Raw genomic sequence first — 20,141 nt, 5'->3', positions numbered from 1 at the left:
GGAATGATTAAGGCATGAGATTAGTAAGGCATTGGAATGAGATCATTTAGGCACGGGAATTAGATAATTAAGACATGGGAATAAGATGACTAAGATGTGGGAATGAGATCATTAAGCATGGGAATAAGATTAAGGCATGTTGAGATAATTAAGGCATGAGAGTGAGATAACTAAGGTGTGGGAATGAGATAATTAAGGCATGAGAATGAGATAATTAAGGCATGACTATGGTTCAGTAAGGTGTGGGAATGAGATCATTACGTATCCACAGCTGAAGGCGTGATGGAATGAGACAATAACTTTTAAAAAACTAATAAAGTTCTAAAATTGTAATAAAACAAAATTAATATTTTAGATTTTTTATTACTGTATTTATTTTCCATTCAAACTAATAGACGTACAATGAACAATAATGAGACGGATCTATTTTTCTTACCCTATTTCATTGTTATTTTTATGTTTGGTTGGCATTATGATTTTCGGTCTTAATCAGGAGCATCAACTCAACAGCTCCATTTTCTTAATTTAATATAAATTTCTTAATTATTAACCTTTACTGAAAAAAAGTGGATATATTTGATGTTGGGTTTTTATATCTGTGGTTATTATTATTTAAAATGTTTATTATTATGTAACAGTGTAAAAGTTTGAGTAAACAAATACTTTACTCTTTTTAAATTGAAAATTCTTAAATCTTTCTTATTGTTAAACCCCCCCAAGCAAATGTTTAGCTTAATAAAGTGGCAGCCTGGTGTATATTAGTTGCTCAAGAAAGGCGTGCGGAAGAAGTCAGGAGCAGAAAGATAAGACGGACAATGAGAAAAACAGGAAGTAGAATGAGACAGCAGAGTCTCCAACATGTACTGGGAATTCTGCAGGGAAAAGAAAAGTTATTGAAGTCTTCATGGGCTGGAAAACCTATAAAGTTGTGACCTCTATGTCCAGGAACTGAGTGTGTTTATCAGTGTGTGTGTGTGTGTGTTATCGGAGTCAAAACAACTCATGACTGTTAAAGTGCTTCATTATTGGGAATCTGACCAATAAGATGATGACCGCAGCATTGATGAGCAGGACAAGGCTTTAATTGCGTAGTGATTATGAAATAAACAAAAATGACAACAGAAGCATTCAAAACAAAAATCACACAAAATGCTTTACAATGAAATGCCTTCGTTTGATCAATATTTTCATTTTATATACACCTCTGTATTCTGTAGTTGGAATGTCTGACAAAACACCGCCATATATTAGATTCGTTTAGTTCCACAGTTACACATTTACATCAGCGCTCTGCCGTGTTCCTGAGCTTCTACTCATTATTATTATTATCGCTCTCAGTCTGGAACGCTCACCATGCTCCGGATGAGGTTATTCCCGCATGCCTGAACAGTACAGTACACTGTAAAGTCTTTCTCCTTTTTGCTCTGATTGTATACATGTATTTAATTCCAGTTACACAAAGTCACTGTTGAGATTCGCTGACCTACCTGTCAGAACCTTTGACATTTAAGACTCTAAGCGGATGGTTTTAAAGCAGCCATGTGCAACTTTGTTCATGATGATAATCTGCTGCCCATATTAGCCTCACGGCTCGAGTCCAAATCTAAAGAGAAAAAATTCTAATCCTAAAAACATGCCTTGGCTGATCGACTATATTCAGGGTAATGGAATAAAACTGGGGTCGATTTTAGTTCTGGACAAATTATTCTTTTAAAGGTGCAGTTTGTAACATTGAAACAGTCGTAAAACTTCAAAGGCACTTTTGGAAAAGAAATATATAGTAAATTGCTGCCACGTATTACCATGCAGTGCTTTTTGTGCTTCATTTTTTTTTTAGTCTTTTCATCTTAGGTTTTTCTTTACACGATTCTAGACCAGAAATTAGCTCAGCCCCAGCCATTTTCCTTAAAAAAAAAAAAAATCCACAAGGGATATTTACTTTTAACAATGAGGGTGGAAGAAATGTGTCCATTCCAGGGGCAACTGGCCTTGTCTAAACGTTACAAACTGCGCCCCCTGCTGGTCTACTAGTGTGGTGTAGTGTATTGTAGTTCAGCGTTAGTGCTGCTGTAGTTAAGCCCAACAGTCCTGATCTTAATCCTTCTATCAAGCTTAAATAAATACTCACTTTACAAAGGAGATTTTATTTCGTTGTGGCCATGATGACGCTAAATTCCACTAGCACGTCCGTGGGCTTTACCACATGGCTAGTGTTAGCGGCGAGTTAAGGGTAGTCCGGAAAATACCCAGACCAGGTGTTTTCTCCACCACGCTAACACCTACATCCTGTTCTCTTCAGTGTCAGCACTGAATGATGCGCTAATGATTATAAAACATATAAAAAAAAGAGAAGGGGGGAAAAAAAAAAGCTAGATTAACTACAGGTACCCGTGCTGGTGTGTGCAAGCGATTCATATTAACAGCCGCAACTTCAAAAGTTCAAACACAGCAAATAAGAAGACAGTGATGACTCCAGTCCTTTCACTGAGAGACACTGGTCTCTTACGATCAAACTCCGTGTTCACAGAAACGTTCTTGCCGAGAGGTCCACTCCAGCTTGGTGTTAAGAGACGCACAGAGTCCGGCTGGCGTGAGCGGCTGATCGTCTCCAACTCAGTTCAGTTTGGTGAGGCTCAGGCTGCCGCTGATCTGGATGGTGTCGATGGACGTCAGCGAACGCACGCGGTGACAGAAATCGAACAGCGGCTGACCGTCCAGCAACACGCGGAAACTCTGGTGCTCGCAGTGAATCTCCAGCTGGAAAAATAACACGAAAGCATAGGTCACGAAATAACACGGAAGGTCACACAATCTGAATCAACGCCACATTTCAGTGCAAATGGGGCTTGGAGAACGCATTTGTAAGCTCCACCCTCATCGATCGCAAGGCCGTCGTCAGCCGTCTTCCCTCCCACGCAGCCTTTATCAGAACCGGCTTCTTCCGTTCTGAGTGGCCCGGTGAGAAACTGAAAGCTGATGTAGAAAGTAAAAGTGCATTCACACATGCAGTGATTTTATCGCTGCGAGTCGCCATACTATGAAGTCGCCAGTAGCCGTTCCTACTACTGGTTGCCATGGAAACACTTATCAACCAGCATTCCACTTTTGACAACAAACCAGTTCTCTTTTGAAGGGAGAGCGTTTGTATATAAAGTTCACCTGTGTACTGTATATATGCATCACATAGTCGCTGCAAGTCACTCCAAATTAGCATAAAGTTAAACTTTTCTCGGACACGCCCACACCTAGCCGCCAATGGTCACTGTCGCTTTGCCGCTGTACGTGTGAACGCACCGTAAGTGAAAGTTATCCTAGTGAGTGTAGGCTGGGTGTCTCAGACAGAGGGTTGTCAATCAAGCGGGCTGTTTAGAATATTAGGTCACGCCCAGTGAGAACAGATTTTATTCGGAGCTCAGCTTGAGCTGACGCCTGTTACGTCGATGCCACATGTACAGCAGCAGCGTCTTAACTGATTTCCTCCGCTTAACTCAGACTCCGTTTGTTCGCTTGTAGTTTGGGAAAATACGATTAGTCGAGCATTTTGGGAACAAACTACATTGCGTGGTATTATGTTGGGAAAGCATTTTAATCAATCATACACCGTGAAGTTGAACGGTATCTAGAGAAACAGAGAGATGAGAACATCATGACGATGTCGATCATATACCCTGAACGGCTGTCCTGCGAGGAACGGAAAGAAGGGGATGGCCATCTCTTCCTCCCCCCACGAGCCCGAGACGTGCGCGTTCCTCAGCAGCTGGCGATCCTCGAACCTCGCGCTGACCTCCAGCGCCACGTCGTCACACCCACACGTCAGACTGATGTCAAAACTGTCCGATCACATCACATCACACACAGTCACAATCTCATTCAGTATTTACCCATCAGTATGAGCAGGATGAGTGTACGTGTGTGTGTGTGCGTTGGTGCTCATGTTCTCACCCATCTGGTTCTGGATCCACAATGCCCATGATCGTGATTTTCTTCCCGGGTCGCATCCCACCTCGGATACTTCCACAAAACGGCACTGCCTGACCCAAACACATAATATATCACTTGATTTTTTTTCCCCCTACGGACCATCATTAAAAAAAAAAAAACCCAAACAAACAGGTAATTATATCCAGACTGTATGTTACAGTCTAGTCCAGTGATGAACATTCAGATATACCACAGGTCTCCGAGTCATTCCCAAAAACTTTCCCGTATTTAAAAAAAAGGAGTTCTCACTGTAGAGACATCATCACGTTTAAAGCTAAAACATTATAGTTTTCAAGGGACCCTCATTAGCCTTTCATAAGGAAATTCGAGGTTTATGCTACGCAACACATCACAACACGGCTAAAAGTTTGTGCACCCCTGACCATCACACCCATATGTGCTTCTTCCCCAAATTATTCCCACAAAGTCTGAAGCACACAACGTCTCTGTACGCTGTAGCACTACACTTTCCCTTCACTGGAACCAAAACGCCCAACCCTGTTCCAGCATGATTTTCCAAGCTGGGTAAAAATTTCCCACCTGACTCAAGATTGTTTATTTTTGTCGCATACACAGCTAAAATGAAAACCTGTCCTACTCCTCCTCAGCCTGTGCATTGAAATAACTCAATTAAAAATAAGAAATATTTGTACAGGAGTGGAAACTATGCGGTTATGTTACGTGTTGTAACAAAACGTTTCAACGGAAAGGGACTCATTAAAGCTTTACCACGTTGAAACTCACTTTTTATAACCACTCTCTTAAACTCTTTATATACACTTCACTCGAATTTGTATTAGGCCAACATGTTTTATTTCCGTAACGCGCTCCAGGCTTGTATTAAAATCTGACGTAAATGAGAGTTTAGACTTCTTATTGTTCTCGTCATTAAGGATTAACCACAAATTTATTGTTTTTAGCTTCCACAGGAAGTCGGTTCAATACCAGGAGCTGCTGTTCATCTTTGCTGGGGGAAGCAAATGCAGGTTCTCCAAAAGAGCTGTCCAGCTTCCTGTTAGGTGCTGCAGACCTCTGAAAGCAAAAAAAGAAATAAACATGTAAAAGTATTATTGCCCTGTACACACTCAGGACCATGATGAGATGCTCTAATAGGACTTACATGCATTAGTCTGTTTACACCCAAAAACCATTCCACTTCAAAGCTATACTACTTAACAGCAAATGAACAGTTAGATCAACAGTTTAACTCAAACCTGCTGGTAGTTAAATTAATAACCGGATAACAAACATATGTTCATAGTTCAAAATGGATATGCTGTGGAAAAAAGGGACGTAAACGCGCATCATCTCTCCTCAAAATACTCACGAATTCCTCTCGCATTCCGAGCTCCGCCATCTTGGGGAAAAATTTACAAACTGCTGGATTTTTTTTTTTTTGACAGCGGCAGCAGCACGCGCCCGGTATGATCACGTGACTGTGGAGGCGTTTGAAGGCGAAAAACCGTCCAATCATATTGCCTCGTATGAAACACGTGACAGCGCTCGGGGAGAGATTGGGAACGTTGACGATGACGTCATGGCTGAATCCCGAATGGCTCCCTGTGTACTGTATTAGTACACTACATAGGGTATGAAAGACCGAGGCATCTACACTATATACAGTGCACTATATGTTTAAAAGGCGACCATTTGGAATCATGTTTTTTTTTCCTGTAATTTCGTTTCTGTTTAAATTACAACGAAAGGTAAAATAAAAAAAAAAATAAAATAGAAAGTGTATGTGTACACTTTCTATTTTTTTTTACCTTTCGTTGTAACAAAAAAAGACCCACCCACCCACACACACACACACACACACACACACATACACAGTATCTCTCTCTCTCTCTCTCTCTCTCTCTCTCTCTAACAGAAGAAATGGGCAGGATGGGCACTGTGTGTGTGTGTGTGTGTGTGTGTGTGTGTGTATATATATATATATATATATATATATATATATATATATATATATATATATATATATATATATATAAATAAGTCCCAGTCCTAGAAGTAAGTGAAAGACTGATCTCCAGTTATTGCTGCTGACGGTGGCACAACCAGATTTTAAGTTTAAGGGGGCAATTAGTTGGCTGATAGGCGTTGGCTAACTTTTTTTTTTTTTTTTTTGCTTCAATAAAAAAAAAAAAACTGTATTGTGTGTTTACTCAGATCGCCTTTGTTTTGTGTTATTTTGTTTGAAGATCTAAAACTATTTATTATGAGATATACACAAAAACAGAAGACATCAGGTTGGGGTAAATACTTTTTCACAGCACTGTGTGTGTGTATATATATATATATATATATATATATATATATATATATATATATATATATATATATATATGATAGAGAAAGATGATAGAGAAAAAGAGAAAAAAAAGATGATGAAGAAGAAGTGAGGCAATAAGCAAAAGAATAACACCTGCACATTCCAAATAAATCAGACAAAACTGCTTTCAAACTCATGAATGAAGCTGTTAACAAATTCATAAACTGGACTGTTTTTGCCTCCTCCAATTAATAACATTCTAAATTAGCCCAAGTTAGCATCACATTAATGTCAGCCCTTGTTCTCTACTAATTTACACGCGCACACTGTGATGTACACTTCCTTGGAAAGGTTGAATTTAACCCTTAAACCCACGGGTGTGTCTCATGCTGAGTAAGTGAATGTCGATCACATGGCCAGCAGATGGCGCTGTGATGTCAGTCTAGCTGTTTATCTAGCTTTATAAAAGTCCTGCGTTTAAGAAAAGAGCACGCGTAGATAGATGCCAGTCCATCGCAGGACACCATCCAGACACTTATTCACACCTAGGGGCAATTTCGAGTCGCGAAATTACGTACCCATATTTTCAGGAATCTGGAGGAAACCGGAGAACCTGGAGGAAACCTGAGTGGTCACAGGGAGAATGTGCAACAGTAGCAACTTACTGGAATAGTGTTTTGGTGCACAGCACCCTCTAAAGCCTTTCTTTAAGAAAAGTTTCTAAGTTTGATGTAGACCAAGCTTAAAACTACCAACCCAGTGACAGGTACAGTTTAGCACCTTATTCTGAGACTGTAGTCAGTTCTCTTCCTGGAATAATGCCTCAGATATAATTAGACGTAAAGAAGAGGTCGAACGGCACGCTGCCACCATAATGCACACTCTTTGAGTGACATTTATCACCAGAAACCACATGTTGAACACCCAGGACCGCACCATCAGGAGATTTCATCATGAGCCATGGCCTGGAGCCTCATCAGACTCCAGGGCCGATCAATTCATTAGGCGTCATACGCAGCCGCCTAGGGTGTCACCATATTTGGAGTGCCACCCCACAGCCGCCCCACTGAATCAGAGGCACATTTAATACTCCTCATGTCTTTTTTTACCTCAGAAAAGTTTGTTTGGTCAAGTTGGTTTGTTGGCGCCCCCTAGTGCCGATGTAAATAAGCGGCAGTGTGGTTGTAAGTGCAAGGTTGTAAGTGCAACACAACACACATCATTTTATATAAATTTTTTAATCATATTAAAAAGTACATCATACTTCTCAGTCATCACCGTTGGTGTCTCTGTGTGACTGTGAAATGTGTGTGAGTGTCAGTGATAATGATTTAGTTTTTTTAAGGAATTATGGACTGCAAAATGAAGCGACAAAAAACATCGGGAGCTCAATTTAGAAAAAAGAAGACGAGGCAAAGCATGAAAAGAAAAAACAAAAGTAAGCTTATTACAAGTTCTATATCATTTGTCATTTTTTTGGTGTAAAATTATTTAGATGATGGATTTACAACGAAGACCAGGATTGGCTGAATTCTGAACCTACTGGGCCTGAACACCTCCACCTGCAGCTTGATCCCGGACTTCCTAACTGGGAGACCTCAATCAGTCCGGATCGGGAACAGAATCTCCAGCACCACCACACTGAGCTCGGGGGTCCCTCAGGGCTGTGTGCTCAGTCCACTGCTGTTCACTCTGCTAACTCACGACTGTGCAGCAACGCACAGCTCCAACCAGATCATCAAGTTCGCCAGTGACACAACCATGGTGGGTCTCATCAGCAAGAGCGACGAGTCAGCATACAGAGAGGAGGTGCAGCGATTAACAGACTGGTGCAGAGCCAACAACCTGTCTCTGAACATGGACAAATCAAAAGACATGGTTGTTGACTTCAGGCGAGCACGGCGCGCCCACTCTCCATTGAACATCCAAGGATCCTCCATCAAGATCGTCAAGGGCACCAAATTCCTTGGTGTTCACCTGACGGAGAATCTCACCTGGTCCCTCAACACCAGCTCCAAATCTAAGGAACCCCAGCAGTGTCTCTACTTTCTGCGAAGGCTGAAAAAAGCCCATCTCCCATCCCTCATCCTCACCACGTTCTACAGAGAACCACTGAGAGCATCCTGAGCAGCTGCATCACTGTCTGGTTCGGAAATTGCACCTCAACGTATCGCAAGACCCTGCAGCGGATCGTGAGGACAGCTGAGAAGATCCTCGGGGTCTCTCTTCCCTCCATCGTAGACATTTAGTTTAGTAGTATTGTACTGTCCTGTGTTGTTAGCACACACTTGCACGTGCACTTTATGCAGAAATGTGTAGGTCGTGTTTAGTTCCGTGTCATCTCATGTGGTTAGTGTGTTGTTTTATGTAGCACCGTGGTCCTGGAAGAACACTGTTTCGTTTCACTGTGAACCGTACCAGCTGTATATGGCTGAAATGACAATAAAGGCACTTGAACTTGAACTTGAAAACTGGAAAAACAAGTACGTCTGACCTAGATCCACAGACGCCGGCGTCCACATGGCTATTTATTTTCAAAAATTTGTTTTATTTGATCATTTTTGTATTACTGAAGTAAGTAAAATACTATTGAGTACGAGAAATGAGTGTTTTTTTTTTGGTGTGTGTGGTCGGGGGCGTTGGGGATGAATCTCGCCTAGGGAACCAAATGGACTAGGACCGGCACTGTCAGACTCATCAGTGTGCTGGAATGAAAGAACAAAACACAACCATAAAATCTGCTCACACACACGTAACCGAGGACGAGCTGCATGGCGACAGGTGTCAATGTTTGCAGTTTGTTTATGAGATAAGATAACATTTTATTAATACTTGGCAGGAGACTGACATACCACCGCAGCTCGGACCAACACGAGGACAAGATGGGGATACAGATAATGCGAGATGAGTGAGAAAACCTGATAGCGTTTATTCATTGTTCCTTCTCTACGCGTTCATTTATTAATGCACACTGCAGTCTCCGAACTCTTTTTCCCTCCTGGGGTTTATGGGTAACCACTACCGCTCGTATAATTAAAAGAAAATTGCTCTCAGAAGCCATCTTTCTAAACGCAGAGTAACTGCAGGACGCACTGGACAGAGCTGATGTATGGGATGATTGTTATTACTGAGGGATTTTTCAAACAGACAAACATCCGGACCTTCCTCTGGGCTGTTGATCATTCTGACAGCTTCTTTTGCTTATGAAGACAATTTTACGACCACAACGATGAAGAAATGCAGCACAAGAAAGTGAAATAAAGAAGTAAAGATGGGGATAAAGAGAAAAAAGATCAAAGTAACGCAAGATAAAAATGAAAAATGATAAGTAAACATATACAGAGTGTAGTGGAAAAATTCAGAGAATAAGAAAAACACTGACAATAAAAAAGGAGAAGGAAAGAAGGAGAAGACGAAAGGCGTAAGAAGTAACAAGGAGAAGTGTGTGTGAAGTGTTCACTGGAGCATGTGGAGTGTGTAAATGGAAACAGTACTTGTTCAGTGAACCCATACTGTGTGTGTGTGTGTGTGTGTGTGTGTGTGTGTGTCACTCACAGGAGTTTCCTCCAGGCCAGAGACAAAGACAATCTGTCCAGCACACCACACGGCTATCTGTCATCTCTTCCTTATCACACACACACACACACACACACACACACACATGAACACACGAACACGCATGCTCACGCGAGTGCGCGCGCTCTTTGTTCCTCTCTCAGGCCGGGAGTTCAGGTCGGGATATTTAAAACACACCGTAAACACGCCGGTGCGCGAGGCAACCGTCTCCATGGCAGCGCGACAACAGCCCGCAGCCCCGGTAACTCACTGTTTGCCTTGGCGCTATGGCACAACACTGGCGTTATGTAACGGGAGCGCGCGGCGCGGACTGGGGCGCGCCCCCGGCGACGCGCACCAAGCGGTGGTTGCTAGGTTACCGTGTTGGAGTTTTCAAAAACGAAGGCAACAAAAACTTCCTCAAAGAAACATCTGTTTAAAAAAATAAGACAAACGTCCTCGCGGGAGCACATTATTCAATACTTATTAATGTTATTCACTACTTATTCACTCCTTATCACTCTTTATTCACTCCTTATTGTTATTCACTCCTTATTCACTCCATATTCACTCCTTATTCACTCTTTATTCACTCCTTATCACTCTTTATTCACCCCTTATCACTCTTTATTCACTCCTTATTATTATTCACTCCTCATTCAGTCTTTGTTCACTCCTTATTGTTATTCACTCCTTATTCACTCCTTATCACTCTTTATTCACTCTTTATTGTTATTCACTCCTTATTCACTCCTTATCACTCTTTATTCACTCCTTATTGTTATTCACTCCTTATCACTCTTTATTCACTCTTTATTGTTATTCACTCCTTATTCACTCCTTATTCACTCCTTATTCACTCTTTATTGTTATTCACTCCTTATTTACTCCTTATTCACTCCTTATTCACTCTTTATTCACTCCTTATTGTTATTCACTCCTTATTCACTCTTTATTCAATCCTTATTTGCTCCTTATTCACTCCTTATTGTTATTCACTCCGTATTCACTCTTTATTCACTCCTTATTCATGCCTTATCACTCTTTATTCACTCTTTATTGTTATTCACTCCTTATTCACTCCTTATTGTTATTCACTCCTTATTCACTCTTTATTGTTATTCACTCCTTATTCACTCCTTATTTACTCCTTATTCACTCCTTATTCACTCTTTATTCACTCCTTATTGTTATTCACTCCTTATTCACTCTTTATTCAATCCTTATTTGCTCCTTATTCAGTCTTTATTGTTATTCACTCCGTATTCACTCTTTATTCAATCCTTATTTGCTCTTTATTCACTCTTTATTGTTATTCACTCCTTATTCACTCCTTATTCACTCTTTATTTCTGTTATTCACTCTTTATTCCTTATTATCCACGCTTTACTTTTTTCACTCTTTTTGTTCACTCTTTATTAACTCCTTATTCCTCTGCTTGAGGCAGCATCTCATTTCTGACCTGAAGGGAAAAACCCACCTCACCCACCTCCGGCTGAGAACCACTGCCTCAGATTTGGAGGTGCTGACCCTTATCCTGGCCACATCACACTGAGCTATAAACCGCCCCAGATCACACTGGGGGTCACTGCTCAATGAAGACAAAAGGACCACAAAATCTACAAATAACAAAGACACAATGCTGAGGTCACCAAACCGGACCTCCTTCGCACCTAGAAATTCTGTCCATTAAAACAATGAACAGTACCAGTGACAAAGGACAGAGCCCAGTGCACTCTAGGAACAAGTCTGATCTGACGTTGGTAATACGGAACAGACTCTAGCTCCGGTTATACAGGGACCCTTCTTAAAGATAGGGATCACCCCCCCAGTCTGCTAATCCAGAGGTACTGTCTTTATTCCCATTATTCACTCTTATTCACTCTTTAGTCCCATTATTCACTCATATTCACTCTTTATTTACCCTTAATCACTCTTTAGTCCCATTATTCACTCTTATTCACTCTTTATTCCCATTATTCACTCTTATTCACTCTTTATTTACCCTTAATCACTCTTTATTTACACTTAATCACTCTTTAGTCCCATTTTTCACTTGTATTCACTTTTAATTCCCATTCTCACTCTTATTCACTCTTTATTCCAATTATTCACTCTTTATTCCCATTATTCACTCTTATTCACTCTTTATTCCCATTATTCACTCTTATTCACTCTTTATTTACCCTTAATCACTATTTAGTCCCATTATTCACTCTTATTCACTCTTTATTTACCCTTATTCACTCTTTATTTACCCTTAATCACTCTTTAGTCCCATTATTCACTCTTATTCACTCTTTATTCCCATTATTCACTCTTATTCACTCTTTATTTACCCTTAATCACTCTTTATTTACACTTAATCACTCTTTAGTCCCATTTTTCACTCGTATTCACTCTTAATTCCCATTATCACTCTTATTCACTCTTTATTCCACTTATTCACTCTTTATTCCCATTATTCACTGTTATTCACTCTTTATTCCCATTATTCACTCTTATTCACTCTTTATTTACCCTTAATCACTATTTAGTCCCATTATTCACTCTTATTCACTCTTTATCTACCCTTATTCACTCTTTATTTACCATTAATCACTCTTTAGTCCCATTATTCACTCTTTATTCCCATTACTCACTCTTAATTCCCATTATTCACTCTTAGTCCCTCTTTATTCCAATTATTCACTCTTATTCACTCTTTGTTCCCATTATTCACTTGTATTCACTCTTTATTCCCATTACTCACTCTTAATTCCCATTATTCACTCTTAGTCCCTCTTTATTCCCATTATTCACCCATATTCACTCTTAATTCCCATTATTCACTCTTAGTCCCTCTTTATTCCCATTATTCACCCATATTCACTCTTAATTCCCATTATTCACTCTTAGTCCCTCTTTATTCCCATTATTCACCCATATTCACTCTTAATTCCCATTATTCACTCTTAGTCCCTCTTTATTCCCATTATTCACCCATATTCACTCTTAATTCCCATTATTCACTCTTAGTCCCTCTTTATTCCCATTATTCACCCATATTCACTCTTAATTCCCATTATTCACTCTTAGTCCCTCTTTATTCCCATTATTCACTCTTATTCACTCTTTATTCCAATTATTCACTCTTTATTCCCATTATTCACCCATATTCACTCTTTATTCCCATTATTCACTCTTATTCACTCTTTATTCCAATTATTCACTCTTTATTCCCATTATTCACCCATATTCACTCTTTATTCCCATTATTCACTCTTATTCACTCTTTATTCCAATTATTCACTCTTTATTCCCATTATTCACTCATATTCACTCTTAATTCCCATTATTCACTCTTATTCACTCTTTATTCCCATTATTCACTTTTACTCACTCTTTATTCCCATTATTCACTCTTACTCACTCTTTATTCCCACATTATTCACTCTCATTTGTTCTTTATTCACTCTTTATTTCTGTTGCATGTTTACAGCTAAATCCAGCTAAATTCTGGAAGTCCTTACTGGATGCTACAATGAAAGAAGATACAGAATAATAAAGAAAAAAGTATGTACACAGTGCGGGTGGAGCAGAAGAAGAGAAAGATAAGGACAAAGAAGAAAAGAGAAAGAAGAAGAAAAATGATGGAAATGAAAAAAACAGACAAAAATGACAAAGAGGAAGAAAACAATCAAAGAGGATGAAAGCCACGATAAAAAACATGATAACAGAAATGAAAAAAGAAGGTTACAAAATAAAGTCATGTACAGTGGAGAACAAAAACAAGGAGACGACAATGAGGATGGGGACAATGTAGAAGAGGAAGAAGAAAAGAAAAGAAAAAAAGAATAATAATAAGAGGAAAGGACATAGCTACTGTAATAAGTAGCAGCAGAATAAGAAAACAAATACTTGGACAGCAAAGAAGAGGATCAAGAGAAAGAGAAGGCGGAGGAGAAGAAAAACAATAAAAAGAAGATGACATGAAAAAGAAGACAGGATGAAGGTAGAGGATAGAAGAATGTTGTTTTAAATTGTAGGAGTTGTTGTTGTGACTCACATGGGTGCTCAGACCTGAATACATGAGAAAGAAAAAGTTGATAAACGTGTGTGAGTAAAGTCATGAGTTGCTTTGTGTTTAGGTTTGTGTACAGCTACAACCATGGCTACACACACACACACACACACACATACATACATACACACACACATACACACACACACACACACACACACTGAATCAGCATGAATCTGCTGACACGGAATTGTCAGACGGTAAACACACACACACACACACACACACACACACCGCCAAGTTAAAGCAGAGGTTAAGTAAAATAAAATGTACACAATCTCCGCTTCAACCCTGAATGCAGTCCATCAGCTGAGAGATTTTTCTTCTTCTGTAGTTATGAGGCTAATGTCGCTAATAAAGAGGGGACGTTTATAGACAGCAGTTTAGCATCGAGTACAAAAACAACACGTATAAAAAAAATCATCACACAGCGGTATGTCTTCAGTCAGATTTGTGGAGATGTTCAGTGTCTCTGACAGACTTCCTGACGCAGTGCTCCTTTACTGACCAGTGAGTGACAAACAGTGAGGAAACAAAGTCCTAATGTGATCACAAGTCAGCTAGTGAGGGACCAGAGGAACATTCTTAATCTTCTTCTTCTTCTTCTTCTTCTGCTTATTATTATTATTCTTAGACTTATTCTTATTCTTAATCTGCTTATTTTTATTCTTCTTATTATTCTTATTCTTATTCTTCTTATTCTTATTCTTCTTATATTTCTTCTTCTTCTCTTCTTCTTCTTCTTCTTCTTCTTCTCCTTCTTCTTCTTCTTCTCTTCTTCTTCTTCTTATTATTATTATTATATTTTAATTTTTGTTCTTGGCCCAAAGGCATGGTTCATTCTAACTGTTCACGTAAGCATAAATAATATTGTTGTTATTTTACTGAAAAAGAGAAAGAAAGAAAGAATAAATAAAAATTAAAGAGAAAGAAAGAAGAAAAGAAAGAAAGAAAGAAAGAATAAAACATGAAAGTGAAAGAACGAACGAACGAAAGAAAACATAAAGAAAGTGTGTGTGTGTGTGTGTGTGTGTGTGTGTGTGTGTGTGTGTCTGTAAAACTCCGGACAGGGGAACTCCGAACCAACATTAAGACTGCGCGAGACTGTACAGTGCGCGCGCGTTTGTCTGCATATGTGTATGTGTGAGCGCGCGTGTGTGTAGGTGTGTGTGTGCGTGAGATAAAGAGAGAGAGAGAGAGAGAGAGAGAGAGAGAGAGAGAGAGAGAGAGGCTGGCTACCTGAATGGACTAGTTTAGTGTGTGTCCATGTCGGTGCGAGTGAGTGTCGGTGTGTTGGGACAGTCGCGCGCTGTTTGGTGTCTGGAGCTGTGTGCAGCCGGAGTGTGTGAGGAGAGAGAGAGAGAGAGAGAAGAGGAGAGAGGGAGAGAGAGAGAGAGGAGAGGAGATCCAGCTGTGAGACAGGTAAAACCTTTCCTGCACTTTACTCTCCTCTGCCTGTAAAGTAGATTTACTCCTAAATGTGTAAAGTAGGAAACAGCGCGTGCAGAGAGCGGAGCGTGCGCGTGAGGGTGCAACGCAATGCGTCTCACTTTATTGCAACGCGGTGATCATGTAGCCTAAATGCGCGTGGAAACATTCCTCTGAAAACACGAGAAATCACGTGGAACTGTCTGTGCACGGGATCTGCTCCGTGGGTTTAGACGGTTTTAGTTTCTTTTTGGTGGATTTGCGCTGTTTAGTGCAGTTCTGGAGAAGGAAAGGAAATGCGCAGGCGGACCATGTGCATGTGCACGCGCACTCAGACTTCAAAACATATATATAGCCTATCAAATATTTTTTTTTAATTATATATATATATATACACAAAACACAAACAAAGAAATAAGCAAATACATAAAAAGGCCGTTAATAAAAGTTTTTGTCTGCTTCTGACTGAAGTGGACAAATAGCATCATAATAATAATAATCATCATCATCATCATCGTCATCATCATCATCATCATTATTATTATTATCATCATTATTATTATTATTATTATTATTATTATCATTATTATTATGATTAAAATAACTCCATCATGCTGCCATTTTGCAGTGTTCTCGATCGCGCTTGTGTCTGAAGCTATTCACACACACACACACACACACACACACACACACACACACACACACTGATAATGAAAAAGAGAATTGAGAATTGGAGATAGGCCTGTTAGATTGCCAAATGCGAGTCTCTCTCTCATTTTTTTTTACTGCGCCGCTAAACATTATGTCAACACTGCGGGTCGTCATGGCAACGTGCGGCCTTGTCCTAACTTCTACACTGGATCCGTCCCAATCTTCTGCTACTGTAGCACACTAAATAATACACTACACCCTACTACACTACTACACTACTAGACACTACTACACCACTGCAGCGGTGTAGTCTTCTTCACCCTCATATTTCCATAATAACAAACACAAATCATTTACATTTTAATCTTTGAGAAGGCTCAACGGTATTAACTAACACTAAGTTATTTATTTATTTGTTTAGTTATTTGTTTGTTTGTTTGCTTGTTCAGTTGATATAACGCCTTTCTAGCACGCAAGGTCACTTTACAAGTAAAAACTTTATGAAGTAGGAAGTAAAGCATTTCCAAACACACATCCATAACTAATAACATAGTATAGATATACTACTACTACTACTACTACTAATGATAATAATAATAATAATAATAATAATAATAATAATAATAATAATAATAATTATATAAATATAATTATAATAATATATAAATATAATTATTATTATTATGATTATTATTATTATTATGATTATTATTATTTGCACCCCATCCCCTGGGGTGTCCCCTACCTTGAGTCTCCTGGGATAGGCTGCAGACTCCCTGCGACCCTATAATAATAAGGAATAATAATAATGATAAATTTGGCTCCCCCACCAGCGTGTGTAGGATAAGTGGTACAGAAAATGGATGGGTGGATAATAAATAATAATTGCAGTTCAAAATAAAAATCAATAAAATGCCCACTGACTCACTGTCAGTAAGCACTTTTTCCCGGTCAGGGTGGCGGTAAATTCTATTAAATAAATAATAAAATATTATATTACATTACTTTTACGTGTATAATATTACCATTTACATAAAAAAATCACAGCAATAAAAGATAGATAGACAGACAGATAGATAGACAGATAGATAGATAGATAGATAGACAGACAGATAGACAGATAGACAGACAGATAGACAGACAGATAGACAGATAGTAACAGTCTACAGCAGCAGTTCTACGTAGACTTCTGCAGCACAAGTTTTATTTTTCAAAACCACTTCCATGTAGAACCTCTTTTTGAAGCTAAGAACTGCTCAGGGAACCTTTTATCTAAGTTGAATGTAAATATAAATAATCAAAGAGCCAAATATTTCGGTACATTAACACATGAATCACTTCTAAGTCACTCATTAATTTGTTCCAAGCGTAACGTCTCGTTTCCCCGTGATGTCTCGTGCGTCCGTGTCTTTTTTGTGTGTTTTTTTTTTTAAATATCGTTCCACTCCAGTACCAGATGGACTAAAACCAAAGCGACGATGATGATTGGTAATAAGTGGACCTGCACAGTGGTGATGGTGGTGAGCCTAAAGCACGAGTGAAGTGTCATTGTGTGGGTTTCAGATAAATGCGTGAGATTTGTGGAGCATCTGAGTGTCACATCAGAGAAACAAAGCTTCTGCATTGTTCCAGTTTGTCCCAGTCGGGAATTTCTCCAGAGGCTCTCAAAAGTCCTGTCTTTTGAAGTGATACTCACCCTGAGGGTTTTGGTTCCTTTGGTTTTTTGTGCACATGACTGCAGTGTTTGGTTTATGTACCACAGATGGATAAACCATCAACGCAAAACGCTTTACACTGACATTCTCTTAACACATGAGAAGATCATTAATACACCATCGATAACGTTAACCGAGTTAATTGCAACACAACCATGCTGACTAATCACTACCTTCAGAAGGTGAGTAAAATGAATCCCACGGTGCCTGAGAGGAGCCAGCACCTTAATGAACCTGTTTGTGGTTTGTGGTTTGTAGTTGTTTTCTGGTACATTTCGGAACTGAAGCCAAACCTGAGAACAAAGTTCTGGAACTTATCGACGTTGAAATTAGCAACATGCTGCCGTTTAATTTTTGCTCACTTATGAGACTTACGAGAACCTTTGAGTAATAGACTGAGTAATCATGTCAAAAATGTGGACATTTCAGCAAACGTCAATTGATGCACGTTAACTTACCGCCATACTTTGCTAATATTAATGATTGTTTATTAGTTAACGAATGGTGTGTTTACGGTTTGTTCATGTTAATGAATTCAGTAAATAATGTTAGTTAAGAGACCCTAACGAAGCAGCGTTGTCGTTTGGTGTGATTTTTGGAGTTGTTTATAACCTGGAACACATTATATATGACGTCTGTGAACGTTGGAATTTCAGACAATAGCCCTCAGGGTAGTCATGTTTCAGCTTGGGCAAAATGAGTGTTTCCTACAGCAGGAGGGCTCTCGGTTCTCACCCCGCAGTTCCTCGACCCAGAGGAAGAGGAGGAAGAGGAGGTTACAGTGTTTTTTTGTGCATGTTTATTATTTCCTTGAGCTCCATTTGGTTCAGGGTAGATCCTCTTCAAACCCAGAAGTGGTTCTGTAGGACTCGAGTAGTTTTCTGTATCTACTCGGACTTGCCCCAGTCTTGGGCGTTGGTTCCGCTAAATCTGGTCTTAGTCTCGACAAGAGTTTGTAAAAAAAAAATAATGTCCGTGTTGCATTTTTCTTTCCACAAAGCTTCAAGAACGAGTAGTAATTGCTCCTTTTAGAAAACAGAATCATCATTAGAGCAATGCACAAATGAAGCCAACTTGTTGAAGTAAAGTCTTGGCCTCGAAAAGCATCTTGACTCAGTCTCCATTTTCTCTTGGCCTCGACTCCGTTAAGACTCGGTATTGACTCGGTCTCACTTTCTCTTGGCCTCGACCCCGTTAAGACTCGATGTTGACCGGATCTTGATCTGGTCTTGGACTTGACAGTGATGGTCTTCACTACACCCTTAACCCAAACCCACAGCCATGCTCCTGCAGCGAGCTAAAAGAGATTCTGCCATGCAGAGATCATCATCTTCCTCATCTTCCTCACTCTGTTACCTCCGAAGCTGCCGTGAATGATGGAAATGAACCCTAAGCTCTTTTAGTCTGTGAAAATAATGAGAAATGGTTTGATGAGATGATTTCTGATGAGTTTTAAATGAAAATCAGAACTGATATCAGTCGTATATCGGTGTAGATGTCGGCCTATATGTATAAGCTGCAGTGTACTGACACAGTTTCCATAGAAACAGGACGGTTTGGACAAAATCATTCATCAGCTATGAAAAAAAAAAGTCTAATTTTCGTTTCTTTTCTTTCTTTCTTTTTCCCTTTGCTCTCTTGCCTTCAAAGAAAAGAATGATAGAAAATAAGGTCTCTTTATCCCTCATTTCCCATTTCTTTTTCCATGTCTTTTTTTTTTAACTTGTGTGATTGATGATCAAAAGTACTGCTGTCTACTCTCTCTCTCTCTCTCTCTCACTCTCTCGCTCTCTCTCGCTGTTCTTGCTTTTATTCTTTTCGCTTTCTTATTTAATTTTTCTTGTCCGTTTTCTCTTTATTCTTCTGTCTTACTTTCTCTTCCTTTCTCAGAAACTTTCTTTCTTCCCACACAAACAGACACACACACACACACGCACACACACACGCACACACACACACAAACAGAGCACACAAACACGCTCTGAGCTCTTGTTTCTTAGGCAGTGCATACTTACAGAGGCGTGGACCCTATATAAGAGACTGTATACTCGTCTCCTCGGCAACGGCGTGGTGTGTTTTAGTCGCCTGGCGAGTGTGAGCGAGTGTTTGGCATGGTTACAGGAATTCGGGAGGAGCCACACACACATACACACGCACACACACACTTATGAATATACACTTATACACAAACATACAAATGAACTCACACAAGGTCAGTCTCATACATACACATACATACACACACACACACACACACACACACACACACACACACACAGCAGCAGCACAGGCATTCATTATCTATCCCTGGGAATCATCTGTTCCGCTTGACTTTTGTGTGTGTGTGTGTGTGTGTGTGTTGGCAGGAAACATTAGATAAGCAGTAGCTGTGGCAACCGACAAACAGACAGGGCCGAGCAGCTGGATTAGATATTTGTCGTGTGTGGATCAGACAGCCGTGTGCCATCCCGCT

At 39.7% G+C, this 20,141-nt stretch overlaps 2 protein-coding genes and 1 long non-coding RNA gene across 9 annotated transcripts in view; 1 reads left to right on the top strand and 2 right to left on the bottom strand.

The window, feature by feature from the left end:
- Nucleotides 1-1,060: 1,060 nt before the first annotated feature.
- Nucleotides 1,061-5,574, bottom strand: lgalsla (lectin, galactoside-binding-like a). Of its 3 annotated transcripts, XR_008384826.1 has the most exons (6): nt 5,309-5,574; nt 4,927-5,013; nt 3,943-4,031; nt 3,668-3,830; nt 2,507-2,757; nt 1,061-2,319 (listed from the first exon to the last, which is right to left on the bottom strand). XR_008384826.1 is itself a non-coding variant. In XM_053616050.1 (5 exons), the coding sequence occupies exons 1-5, from the start codon at nt 5,453-5,455 to the stop codon at nt 2,614-2,616; spliced, it is 630 nt and encodes a 209-aa protein (XP_053472025.1). In that variant the 5' UTR covers nt 5,456-5,574; the 3' UTR covers nt 1,061-2,613. The 3 variants fall into 3 exon arrangements, 2 of the variants coding, with proteins under 2 accessions (XP_053472025.1, XP_053472026.1); XM_053616050.1 differs by having other exon boundaries at nt 1,061-2,757; XM_053616051.1 differs by lacking the exon at nt 5,309-5,574 and adding an exon at nt 5,102-5,279 and having other exon boundaries at nt 1,061-2,757.
- A 1,910-nt stretch (nt 5,575-7,484) lies between these two features.
- LOC128602097 (uncharacterized) lies at nt 7,485-11,217 on the bottom strand. Of its 2 annotated transcripts, XR_008384800.1 has the most exons (4): nt 9,812-11,217; nt 9,109-9,456; nt 8,854-8,961; nt 7,485-8,687 (listed from the first exon to the last, which is right to left on the bottom strand). It is a non-coding gene; the product is annotated as an uncharacterized LOC128602097 (long non-coding RNA). The 2 variants fall into 2 exon arrangements; XR_008384799.1 differs by having other exon boundaries at nt 7,485-8,961.
- A 3,704-nt stretch (nt 11,218-14,921) lies between these two features.
- The window catches only part of peli1a (pellino E3 ubiquitin protein ligase 1a), an 11,791-nt gene continuing 6,571 nt past the window's right edge, over nt 14,922-20,141 (top strand). For 2 of the 4 annotated variants that reach the window (XM_053615646.1, XM_053615647.1), the window contains exon 1: nt 14,922-15,296. The gene's annotated coding sequence lies outside the window, so the exon portion shown is untranslated. Of the gene's footprint in view, nt 15,297-19,772; nt 19,881-20,034 lie in introns of those variants that run through there. The other 2 variants (XM_053615649.1, XM_053615650.1) reach the window with 2 other exon arrangements.

This window comes from Ictalurus furcatus, chromosome 26 (assembly GCF_023375685.1).
Source record: "Ictalurus furcatus strain D&B chromosome 26, Billie_1.0, whole genome shotgun sequence".
Lineage (NCBI taxonomy): Eukaryota > Metazoa > Chordata > Actinopteri > Siluriformes > Ictaluridae > Ictalurus > Ictalurus furcatus.
This window is presented reverse-complemented; position numbering and strand designations above follow the sequence as displayed.

What these genes read in the sequence shown, in the direction of transcription:
- lgalsla (XM_053616050.1), bottom strand. Translation starts at nt 5,455, where the DNA reads ATGATTGGACGGTTTTTCGCCTTCAAACGCCTCCACAGTCACGTGATC. An exon ending in GTGGATCCAGAACCAGATGG is followed by an intron (nt 3,831 to 3,942) that starts GTGAGAACATGA and finishes GTGATCGGACAG; the next exon opens with TTTTGACATCAGTCTGACGT. An exon ending in TCGCAGGACAGCCGTTCAGG is followed by an intron (nt 2,758 to 3,667) that starts GTATATGATCGA and finishes TTATTTTTCCAG; the next exon opens with CTGGAGATTCACTGCGAGCA.